The sequence below is a fragment of the Dipodomys merriami genome, unplaced genomic scaffold (genome assembly GCF_024711535.1).
Source record: "Dipodomys merriami isolate MVZ:Mamm:240054 unplaced genomic scaffold, mDipMer1.0.p SCAF_11, whole genome shotgun sequence".
NCBI lineage: Eukaryota > Metazoa > Chordata > Mammalia > Rodentia > Heteromyidae > Dipodomys > Dipodomys merriami.
In genome coordinates, this window is record NW_027202382.1 from 45,612,986 (window position 1) to 45,625,784 (window position 12,799).

The 12,799-nt window shown below is 48.4% G+C and overlaps 1 protein-coding gene across 6 annotated transcripts in view; it reads right to left on the bottom strand.

Annotated features, from left to right (window-relative positions):
* Med27 (mediator complex subunit 27) overlaps positions 1–12,799 on the bottom strand; it is a 189,447-nt gene that overhangs the window by 54,335 nt on the left and 122,313 nt on the right. For all 6 annotated transcript variants that reach the window (XM_070014885.1, XM_070014890.1, XM_070014889.1 and 3 more), the window contains one exon: positions 5,460–5,553. In XM_070014885.1, the coding sequence (XP_069870986.1) occupies positions 5,460–5,553 (94 nt within the window). The remainder of the gene's footprint in view (positions 1–5,459; positions 5,554–12,799) is intronic.

Here is a 12,799-nt window from a genome sequence, read left to right on the forward strand (position 1 = left end):
TCTCTTAGCCTTGCCACAAGCCCAGTGGGAGGCAACCATCACCCCCAGACCAACACTGCCTGACCGCCTTTCTCCCATGTCTTGACTCCCGGTGTGCCGCTCTGATCCCGCAAGCAGCCCTGTCCCGCTCAGCTCTTCTGCCTAGTTCTGCCTCCTCCATCAGCCGACACAGGCAGCAGGGCTGGTCTCATCTCCTTTCCACACCCCAGTGAAGCCGCAGGAGCGCAGGGACCATGTTCCGTCCTTCCTGGGAAATGCGTAGGCCTGCACTCTCCTCCACAGTGCTTCACAAGAGATACTTACGAATGGGAAAAATGCTCCAGCGGGTTAGCTCACACGCCAGTTCCACCCTAGTGCTGGGACTTGGCAGGAGGCCAGCCTCCGGCAGAATCCGAAGAGCACCATGGGTTTAACTCATGTTCCTTCAGATACACCCCACAGATTGCCTGTGCTCCCCCAGGATACCGGGCACTGCGGCTCAGGGCTCTTTAGAGCCGGCTCTTGGTTTCTGGGCACCCACTAGGCGAGGCACTTCCCACTGTTAAGCCACAGCAAGTAGGAGAACTACTGAGTCCAGTGCAGGTCACAAACAGTGAATGAAAAGTCCTCCCCGCTTCAAGCAACTTGAAAGAGAGTAAGTTGGGATAAAGCACCCGACCGACCGCGTGAGGAAAGGCCTGGCATCAGGCAAGCCATGGGTGTGTTAAAGAAAACAAGGGCTAGTTAAAAGGTGGCATTAGGGAGATGGGCAAATGAACTTTGCTCTTTTTGCAAATTACATAACATCTCAACACAGGTTATAAAACAGCAAGGTATGCTTCAGACACCACGGAAGCTCCTTTTTCTTCTTTTCCCCCACTTTTATACCTAGTGGATCAGTAAAAGTTTGTAGATCAGTGTTTTAAATGCTGAGAGAAGCCAGCAGCTTGTTCCAGTCTCTGACTCAGATAAGCTCTTACAATATTTTGACTGTTGGAAGAAAATTAATAATGGGATGCTAGGCGGTTAGATTAACTGAAACTAAATATCAACATGGCTAGATTTATTTTTGGATGACTGAGCTCATCCCTTCAAAGAACAGAAACAGGACTCATAATATCATGAGTTATTAACTTATACAACACCAGAACAGCCCCGAAAGCAGCAGAGAGAACCACATGCATTTCACGATTACGTAAGAGATGGAAGTTGAGATGTCCCATTAGTGAAGATTTAGAGTGTGGGGCTAGCTGATTCCCAAGGCCACAGACACCAGAGGACACTAAGCCAGGAGCTTGGCCTGCTGGTTTCAGCATCCAATTGGTTCCAGATGCCTCAGTCCTTCCCTCCTGCAGAGCCCGAGGGCTCCCTCCCGATTCTAGCCAGTGTGGACAAGTCAAGACGCTTTTCCTTCTGCCAGTCAGCTAACACTTACTGTGTCACTGTCTGTCCTTGTAGCCTACCTCCCTTCTACGCATGTGCTACTTGTGGGTCTCTGATCACAAGAAAACTTGACTGTGTCAGATATGACCAGGGCCGACAGTGACAGCTCCTACTGAGGAGGGACCTGAAGCCCCGGGCTTCTATGACCCACAAGGAAGCACTGGTTTGGTTTAAATGAACCAAACTGACCTTAATTGCTGAAAATAGAAGCCTCAAAAACTGTCAAGCCCTTTATTCTCCTTACCCCTTCTGCAGGGTGGGGAGACTGCTGAGAGCAGACTGGCTCCCCTGGGCCATTGATTGGTGAATGGGGACACCCACACCAACACGGGATCCCTGAAACCTGCCTTCTGTCCATGGGCTGCCTGCAGCTTTTCTAGGCAGACGCACGTGCAATCCAAAGAAGCCATCTACATTCACATACCAAAGGCTGAAGACATTCCTGACAGGAAAACCTGAGGAACCAGAGCCACCTTCAGGAGCCCTTTCTGGACCCCTCTGCATAGTGGTCACTGTGTGGAAGACACCACCGCTCCCCCAGCCCCCACCCCAGGGAGGGCCTGAACTCTTCTGAGGCCTGGACAGAGTTTAAAATTTTATCCTGGTGTGTGTGTGTGTGTGTGTGTGTGTGTGTGTGTGTGTGTGTGTGTGTGTGTGTGTGTGTGTGTGTACACGTGTGTGTACGTGTGTGTACATACATTATTTAAAATACAAGTGTGGAAGTCACAGAACGACCATAACATAACGAGAGGTGTGTGTGTGTGTGTGTGTGTGTGTACACGTGTGTGTACATGTGTGTACATACATTATTTAAAATACAAGTGTGGAAGTCACAGAACGACCATAACATAACGAGATGATGACAGAATGACCAGACAGGCTGTAAGACCCATCTCAGAGCAGCCCGCACAGTAGGATATTGTTTTTATAATGCTCAAGACATCATATCATGTAGGTATATATGAAGGTAGCAGACTAAGCTTTAAAAGGACAGGAAGTGCAGGGTGGAGGGGTTCTGGGCGCGCACTGGCTCTGTGTACTTCTCTCATCTTTGTGAGCTCCAGGGTTTATCACTGCTTTACCACTTACATGTATATTACTTATTTTTTGTATCTATCAAATTACACGGAGAAGTTTTTTAAAATAAAAATTACCGCATTAGTGAGGCACTGGTGGCCCATGCCTATAATCCTAGCTACTTAGGAAGCTGAGATCTGAGGATCAAGTTTGAAACCAGCCAGGCATGAAAAGTCTGTGGGACTTAGCTCCAATTAACCACCAAAAAGCTGGAAGTAGAGCTGTGGCACTCAGTGAGCACAAAAAGCTCAAGGGACTACCATCCCAATGCCTGCCACCAGGAGGACTGCACGCTGGGGGGGGAGGAGGGGGTTGGAACACAGCTGGAGTGCCACCTCAAGGGCTACTGGGAGGGCAGATGAGGGCCAGAGAAGCCACAACCCGGTTCAGGCTGCTGTTCGTCTTGCAGTCTGCTGCTTTCTCCATCTCTGCCTCTTCCTTTTGGGAAATACTCCTTTCCCCTCCATGCACTCTGGGTGCAGCTGAGGCCTGACCCCCTTGGCACCCAACAGGGGGCTGGAGAGGACGCAACATCAGGGTAGGCAGGATGCCACCCTGGCAGAGCAGCTTCCATAAAACAGCACTAGGTACAACAAAGCCAGCCCGCCCTTCCTCAGTGGAGCACAGGGGTCCCTGTCGGCTGCTTCAGGAGGAACACAGGCCCAGCTCCGCTCTAGCAAGGAGGGAAGGGGAGCTGGCTCAAGCCTGTTCTGCCCTGCTTCAGCAGCCGCCTAGCTGCCTCTCCCTGTCCATCCCACTTGCTCCCAAGCTTTCGAGAACTCACTTCCAGACTCATCTCCAGGGGACACTTCCACCTCTGGTCTGTGCTCCTGTGGCGGTACCGCCCCTTCAGACTCTAGCCTCTGCTGCTGAAGCAGAGGAACAGGCAGCTAGCAAAGCGTGGCCCCAGGAGTTGACCTGATCTCCCTCCCAGGTAACAATCCTCTCCCACTCCCATCACAGGAGATGGTGCAAAAGACCTAGAGGGTTACAACTTCATAGTGTGCATGCGTGTGTGCCTGTGTGTACCTGTGTGTGCATGTGCTCTGGTACTGGGGCTTGGCTTAAACTCAGAGCCTGGCACTTTTGCTTAGTTTGTTTGCTCCAGGCTGGTACTCTACCACATCAGCCACATCCTCACTTCAAGCTTTTTGCTGGTTAGTTAGACATAAAGAGTTTTTCAGACTTTTCTTTGTGGGCTGGCTTTGAACCAGAATCCTCAGATCTCAGCCTCCTAAGTAGCTAGGATTATAGATCTGAGACACCAGATGGTCAATAAAGACCATCTTTGAAAGTCAACTAAAGCAATTATGTTACCAGTGTGATTACCCACCTGACCATGAGCTGTAACTCCTCTAGCCACCTTTCCTCCTATAGGCAAGCACATTGGCTGTGAATTTCCGTGCCAATGCACACAGTAACCACCAGCCAGATGTGAATTAGCCATGTGCAGAGATAAAGCGGGGTAGGTAACACGGACTCTTCATTTTGTGGCGCCCCCACATTCTCATGAGCTCGTTAGAGCAGAAGTTTCAAGAGAAGGTGGCCGAGGCCGACAAGTCAGTGGGACACAGAGCCTGCTTCTGCTTCCTCAGGTGCAGGTGCATGGGACGGGTCTGAGGCCTGCCTGCCTGAACGCCTGCACTCTCTGCTCGCTCCCGTCAATGCCAAGTCCCTACCTTCCTCACGAAATGGAAGCTCAATGACCCAGAAATAATTGAACAAACCTATTTCACTCGGGACATTTTCATTTTTATCTTCATTAACTCTTTGGCTCCTGCCAAGCAGACTGAGAGGAGGATTTATGTTTCCACAGTGGCCTTGGAGGATCTTTACATGGACAATTTGTACATTGAACAGAGACAGAAAACACTGCATATCTTGCAGACAGTCACCTCTTAAACAAAGAAAATGGCTTTCTTTTTCTATCAAAAGAATACTGTGTTATCTCATTATCTTTATGTTTTAGCTGAAAGAATTTTGCAAAAAAGTAGCCTGTTACCCAAATGAACTTCACTAATGTTTTTCTCAAAAATGAAATATTACACACTTAAGAAACCCACGTCCTTTCTGTTGTTAGGAAAAACAAATGTGCGCACACAGCCAGCCTATTCTCCTAGAATGAATGAAGAGTAGCCTACCTGCGTGGCTGGCTATTTGCAGGGTTTACACAAGGAAAATGCAAAAGTAGGGGCGTTCACACTAAGTGCCCAGACAGGGCAGCAGCTACAGACTAGACAGATGCAGAGTGCCCTGCCTCCCTGACACCATCCTGATGGTATCCTTCTTGCTCTATAAACTATGTGGCTTTGGCATGTGTGTCCGGGGCCCTTGCACTGGGCCCTATCCAGACATTAGGACACTTTTCTTATGGCCAAAGCCATCTCTCTTTAAGGAGTAACATGATCTTACATCCTTAGCTCACTGGATTTCCAAAACATAGTATCTTTGGTGAATTCATAAAAATACTAACATCAGAGGTGAGATTACAAGGCTGACTTTCTGAGAGCAACAAAACTAGGAATAAAAAAACAAGCAACTAGGAATCCTGGTGACGAGGGCTCAGATACTTTCCCCCAACACATTAGGATCTCATATATGATTCCTATGAAGCTGGTTCTGTGTTAAAAGAGGGTTCTCTTTAGCTGAGCACTAGCTTGCCAAATATACTTTGGATAATTTTAAAAAGAGATTTGTAAAAATGATGCTAGGGAGGCTTGTACAAGACCTGACTTGTTTGAAATGACCTTAGCTTTCCTCTCTTGTTAACTCTCATGGGAGATTGCAATTTGCTCAAAAGAAAGGGTTCGGGTACAGAATTTTTAATGTCAGTAAAGAAACATGTTTGTCACCATAGAACTGGGATTTAATCTCCAGTCTATAGAACCCAGCACAGGGCCAAGAAAGGTAACTCTGAAGACAACTTCCTTCTGTGTCCCCAAAAGGTAAGTAGATCTTACCAGAAGCATTGCTGACGTCCCATTAGGTCTGGATAAGTGGATGGACATTTCAGGAAACATCCTGTCGATGCGGCTGATGACATCATCCACATATCTAGGCGGAAAGGAATACACACGTATGAATGTGAGCAGCACAAAGGCACAGCTGTAGTCAAAGGGCTGCCAATTGACAGTGAAGCATACTAAGGCTTCGGTTTTACTTTCTTCATTGTTGTGCTCCATTTTTAAGAATACGCTCAAAACATCTCCTCTCTTGCCTTCTCACAGTAAAAAGAAGTGATTTCTTTTGGTATTTACTTCCACATTCTAAAGAAGAGTATTTTAGATGCTACTTAAGTTTTCACTTCAATTATGTAGGCTCCTGTAAGTAATTTCTTTTTCTTTTTTTTTTTTTTTTTGGGTCCGGTTGTGGGGTCCGAACTCTGGGCCTGGGCGCTGTCCCTCAGCTCTTCAGCTCAATTCTCGCGCCCTACCACTTGAGCCACAGTGCCACTTCCAGCTTTTTTCTGTTTATGTGGTGCTGATGAATTGAACCCAGGGCCTCATGCATGCGAGGCAAGCACTCTACCATTGAGTCACCTTCCCAGCCCTCCTGTAAGTAATTTCTATGGAAACTGGCTTTGGTGTGTGTGGGGGGGGGGGGTGGGGAGGGAGAGCACTGAAGTTTAAACTTAAGGACCTCCTGTCTTGCTAGACTGGGCCTCTACCACTTAAGCCTTACCTCAAGCACTGTGTGGTAAAGAGGCTTGAACTTAAGGGGTCATGTTTTTTGCTAAGCTTTGTTTTCCTCAAGGCAAGCTCGGTTTTTGTTGCTTATTTTCAAGATAAGAGTCTCTCAAACTTTTCTGTGTGGGCTGGCCTTGAACTGTGACACTTCTGTTTTCAGTTCCCCCAGTAGGTAGGATTATAGGTGTGAGCCACAGGCGCCCAGTCATTGTTCCTTTCTTCCCCTTTGTTTGTTGTGGGGTTTGAACTCAGGGCCTGGGTTGCTGTCCGTAAGCTTTTTTGCTCAACGTTAGCACTCTACCACTTTGAGCAACAGCACCACTTCCGGTTTTCTGGTTGTTAATTGGAAATAAGAGTCTTATGGACTGTCTTGCCCAGGCTGGGGCGCGCGGGGGCGGGCACACACATGCACACACAGGCGCACGTGCGCGCACACACAGGCGCACGTGCGCGCACGCGCGCGCGCGCGCGCGCGCACACACACACACACACACACACACACACACACACACACACCATTTGTTTTAAGTAGGACCTCATAGCTCTGAGTTGTCTTCTGGGAATTGTTTTTCCTTAGTCCTTTGATTTTTATTTGGTTGTCTTCTGGGAATTGTTTTTCCTTAGTCCCTTGATTTTTATTTGATTAGCTGCCCTTGATTTTAATTTTTATTAGCCTTCTCTTTTCTCTCCTCCTCCTCCTCCGGTCTTCCTTTACAGCCCAGGCTGGCCTTGAACTCATAACACTCCTATGTCAGCAACCCCCCCATGCTGGGATTATAGGTATGTACCTATAATGTTCCCAGTGCTTACCCAATTGGTTTTCTGGAAGTCTATTATGACTTTATTCCTATGCTCTAACTCTAGAGATTCTTTACTACAATTAATGTATCAAGTGAGCTAGCAAGGACATTTTTATGCTTCCAAAAGTGGGTGTTCTCTGTTTTCCCGGCCCCAGTGGAACCTCTAGCTCTTAACATTTAATCGTCACTGAGGCCACTGTCATTAGCACTTGGCACAATGTCTGGCACGTACTGAAGATGGCAAGGTTACACGCTGCTTATGGGTAGTCCTAACACTCCATAGGACAGTCTGCCAAAGTGCCCTCTCTCAGCGGATGTGCCTTTCCTGCAATGAAGGCCCACTGTGTAGATATCAGCCCACAGCGAGGAGAGCTGGGTCTGCCTCGGCTCCCTGGAGAAGAAATTATAAGAGTATTTGTGCTCACCAACCAATCGCACTGGACACAAAGGGATATACAATGTAATAGCCAAGATGCAAAACTATCTATTAAAGGTCTTACATTGGATTTTGTATCTGTTGGATATGACAAATTGCATTACATGTCCATTAAACCAGACACACATCCTCTCTGGAGGATGGAGGGACATAAGCACTTGGTTCACAGCATGGGAAGATTTCAGTTGGAAACATGGGGCTCCCGAGAGACAGCAGGCAGCAGCACCAACACAGCCACCCTGAAAGTCAGAAGGTAATCCTACAGATGAACTCAGGAGGATCTCCTTAGAGAATGCTAAGGACAGTTTCAAGCTTTGTGTTGGAAAAGATGCCACAGCAGGCCTGGTGCAACCAGGAGGACAGGAAGCAGATAGGAGAGGGCTGAGGTGGAGGTGCTGAGGAGAATCAGCCAGCACTGACACCATCTTCCCCTCTCCAAAGGACTATAGGTGGGAAGACAGCACTGGAAGGTGAACTGGCTCAGCAGGAACACACTGTTTCTTAAAGGCAAGGCTTCATCCTCTTAAGATTCTAATAGTTGCTCATGAAGAGCTAAGAAACAGATTGACCAAGACATGGCCTTCTGTGGTCCTCTTCTCGATCTCTGGGTTGAATTTTCTACAGTCTAGGATTTAAGCTTAAATGCTATCATTTCCTCCTTTACCTGGTGTCTCGGAGATGGCAGAAGACACTTTACACCAGGAGTTTACACCCCAGTCCTGGAGAGCTTTCTACATTTACATATTTCTCTTCTAAATCTATGTTGTGTGGTTTTAAACCCAGTTTCTTCAGAATCAGCAGGATGCAAAACCTGGCATCCTGTGTGATTGGAGGTCACCACTAAGTATATGCTAATAGGGAGGGGGCAGGCAGTCTTCTGCATGGATCCCCAATCAATAGCATCACAGTGCTGGCAGCTCAGAGTGAATGAATATGCAGGGCCTCAGAACAAAGGTAACACCATAATTTGCTCTCCCTTGTATCTTTCACCTCAAAGCCTTCAAAGTACCTTCTGGAAACCTAGCGTCATCAGTAGGTTAGGAAAGCAAGGGAGTAAGTAGGTTATATGATGGCCCCAGGTCACAAAAAGGTAGAAGCAAGTACAGAGAGCAACTCCCCAGAACTGCATGCTAGGTACCTGATCTTGCTTGCTTTCAGTGAGTGAGGGTTCTAAATATTCAGAGAACACGTGTTCCTGGACGTTGCTGATTTCTTTCTTTATGAGACCTTTATTTAAAGTGAAGACCTTTTCGACAGTGGAGCAGAAAAGCAGTTCCTAGGAAGGACGCCTACTGCTGCTACACAAGCCAAGAGATCTGGGGTAACTGTGCTTTGTTGGTGTTTTTTCCACACCGACTGAGCTTAACTAAAGCTCAGCAAACTCAATTCAGTTATTTTATGAAACAAGAGAATCTTAAGGAAGACTGTTTTCCATTCACATGCCTACCATAAAGGAGATGCAAATTTCTTTGTTCCAGATGACATTATGTATTTGCCAAAAAAAGAAAAGGGAGAAAGTCAGCTGCACCTTTGGTTGAGGAAAACAATGTCTCAATTCTAGAAGCAAAAATCAAAACACTTCATCTTTAGACAGTCTCAGCCTTGGACCCCAAATCAACTGCCAGTGACGGCGACTTGACAGAGGAGAGCTTGGATGGGCAAACTCCAGGTGTGGCAGCTTTGCTTTGCTGGGGTAGGGCTGGTGTGGAGGTGGTCTCGCCAGGCTTGGTGCTGGTATGAGGAGGTGGTCTCGCCAGGCTTGGTGCTGGTATGAGGAGGTCGTTTTGCCAGGCTTGGTGCTGGTACAGGAGGTGGTCTCGCCAGGCTTGGTGCTGGTATAGGAGGTGGTCTTGCCAGGCTTGGTGCTTGTATGAGGAGGTGGTCTCGCCAGGCTTGGTGCTGGTGTGGAGGTGGTCTCGGCAGGCTTGGTGCTGGTATAGGAGGTGGTCTCGCCAGGCTTGGTGCTGGTATAGGAGGTGGTCTCGGCAGGCTTGGTGCTGGTACAGGAGGTGGTCTCGCCAGGCTTGGTACTGGTATAGGAGGTGGTCTTGCCAGGCTTGGTGCTGGTATAGGAGGTGGTCTTGCCAGGCTTGGTGCTGGTACAGGAGGTGGTCTCGCCAGGCTAGGTACTGGTATAGGAGGTGGTCTCGCCAGGCTTGGTGCTGGTATAGGAGGTGGTCTTGCCAGGCTTGGTGCTTGTATGAGGAGGTGGTCTCGGCAGGCTTGGTGCTGGTATAGGAGGTGGTCTCGCCAGGCTTGGTGCTGGTATAGGAGGTGGTCTCGGCAGGCTTGGTGCTGGTACAGGAGGTGGTCTCGCCAGGCTTGGTACTGGTATAGGAGGTGGTCTTGCCAGGCTTGGTGCTGGTATAGGAGGTGGTCTTGCCAGGCTTGGTGCTGGTACAGGAGGTGGTCTCGCCAGGCTAGGTACTGGTATAGGAGGTGGTCTCGCCAGGCTTGGTGCTGGTATAGGAGGTGGTCTTGCCAGGCTTGGTGCTTGTATGAGGAGGTGGTCTCGGCAGGCTTGGTGCTGGTATAGGAGGTGGTCTCGCCAGGCTTGGTGCTGGTACAGGAGGTGGTCTCGCCAGGCTTGGTGCTGGTATAGGAGGTGGTCTTGCCAGGCTTGGTGCTTGTATGAGGAGGTGGTCTCGCCAGGCTTGGTGCTGGTACAGGAGGTGGTCTCGCCAGGCTTGGTGCTGGTATAGGCGGTGGTCTCGGCAGGCTTGGTGCTGGTATAGGAGGTGGTCTCGCCAGGCTTGGTGCTGGTATAGGAGGTGGTCTCGCCAGGCTTGGTGCTTGTATGAGGAGGTGGTCTCGGCAGGCTTGGTGCTGGTATAGGAGGTGGTCTCGCCAGGCTTGGTGCTTGTATGAGGAGGTGGTTTTGCCAGGCCCACCCGCAGGTAGGCCGGCCAAGGACAGGTAGGAACGGCCTGCTCAACTCCCACACACGTTACCATATGTTACTCTACCTTTAATTACTTTAATTTTTACCTTTGGAATATAGGCAAACAAGCAGCAGCGCAGCAGTGGTGACTAGTTTACACTGGAGCAGACGCGAGGCGGAAAGACATTAATTGAGTGCCAAATTGAGCAGTGAGTCACCATTTGCACATATCTGTCAACCTGCTAACAGGGTAATAACTTGGAAAGATCGCAGTTCCTATTTACATTACCAGAGCCTTTCGAAAACTGAGGTTCTGCATGGTTCTCCTTTATTCAAGCACTCGGCTGATAAGCCATCTTGATAGTCCAAGAAGCCATCTAGAAACACAAACTTCTAGAAATCTCAGGTTCTGATTAAGGCAGGAATCATAACTTCAGTGTTTCCAGGCAGAACGCTAACTTTCAAGTCAGCAGGGAGTTGCGTTTCCCTGTCCTGCTCCTAATGAGAGTCACATGCTCAATGGTGTCTGACCCTATCTTGTCCAGGACAAAGCAAGTTAACTCATCACTCTACTATGGGGCTTCACATGCCACCTCAGCATCTGCAGCATCAGGAAGACGCACTCCATTCTCAGATGTGTGTGTGTGGATACATGCACACGCGCGTGCACGTGAGCATGCATGCTAGGCTCGAACACTGAGCCTGGTCACTGTCTCTTAGCCTTTTCTGCTCAAGGCTGGTGTTCTACTTGAGCCACAGCTTCACTTCTGGCTTTTTGGTGGTTAACTGGAGATAAAAGCCTCACAGACATTCCTGCCTAGGCTGGCTTTGAGCCTGAATCCTCAGATCTCAGCCTCCTGGGTGGCTATGATGGCAGGCACCAGTGCCCAGGCCTGCCTTTTGTTTTTCTTCAAGAAGCTCATTTGCTTCTTTAAACGGCCTTAATAGGGGGTCCAAAGCACAGCGGCACTCCAGAGTCCCCTCCAATCAACATCCCTGGGGATCCAGAGCTCCCACGGTGCCTGCACCAGGTGGTCTGCAAGGACACCCCAAGCCCAGGCTTGGGCCGCTCCCCGTTTTGTTGGCAATCCACTCACAACCCCCAAAGGCATCTTGTAAATATGTAGATTATTGGATTTTCCTGTTTCTTTCACTGGTGCTTTTTAATCTTTCTTGGGTAACACATCACTTGGAGAAGGTATTAAAAACTAAAAATCATGCTTACACAGCATTTTACATACATTTTCCAGCAATTTGTATTCTCCTAAAGTCCATTTGTGGGCCTCAAGTCAAGTATCCCTGTCTAGACTCCGGAACTTTCTCCCTCTGTCTTGGTTGCAGTGTAGAAGGAAAAAGCCTGAAGTGGTGCAGGGCACAGCAAAGCCCTGTTGATCTTAAGATCATGATTCCAAGACCGAGCCCTAAGGTTAGTTTTTGTTTACTTACTGCTTAATTGACAAATAAAATTAGCATGTATTTATCTAGTACAACATGTGTTTTGAAATCTGTATAGATGTTGAGGTGGCTAAATCAAGCTAATTAGCACGTGCTTTATCTCATTACCATTTTTTCCTGTGGTGAGAACAATTAGAACCTACTCTCTCAGCAATTTAAGGATGTGACACTCTGTTATTTACTACAACTACCATGTTGTACAATAGGCTTCATAAACTGACTGTTGGTACCATCCACAAGCCTGCTCCCTTTCCCACCCTGGTAACCAACCACTGTCTGACTTTATACTTCCATGACTTCAGTTGTTTTTAGAGTCTTCACAGAAGGGAGAGTGCCTGGCTTATTTTACTTAACATCATATCCACCAGCTCCGTCCATGCGCCCTGAATGACAGTGCTTCTTCTTAAACACATATCACGCTTTGTTTACCCATTAGTCTACCGATGGACACTTGGGCTGATTTTCTGCCTTGACAACTGTGGCAGTTACACTCTCTTGAACATATGGATATCGACTCCTGTGACTATTCCCTGTAGTGTGAAGGAAATCACATGGTCTATTTGAGCTTTCTGAGGAATCTCCACATTGTTCTCCATACTGCCTGCATTGTTAGCTTTTTTGTCTCCAGGTTGGCACTCTACCACTTAACCCAGATTTTTTTAGCTGGAGATAAAAGTCTCACAGAGGGGCTGGGAAGGTGGTAGAGCGCTTGCCTTGCATGTGTGAGGTCCTGGGTTCGATTCCTCAGCACCACATAAGCAAAAAGAAAAAAGCCGGAAGTGGTGCTGTGGCTCAAGTGGTAGAGCGCTAGCCTTGAGCTGAAGAGCTGAGGGACAGCGCCCAGGCCCAGAGTTCAGGCCCCACGACCAGACCCCCCCCCCAAAAAAAAAAAGGCTCACAGACTTTCCTGCTTGGGCTGGCTTTGAACCTCGATCCTCAGAGCTCAGTCTCCCGAGGAGCTAGGATTACAGGCGTGAGCCATCAGCACCCGGCTGAAGGGCTGATGAGAGAGATGACAACTAGTGGAGATAACACCCCTTGC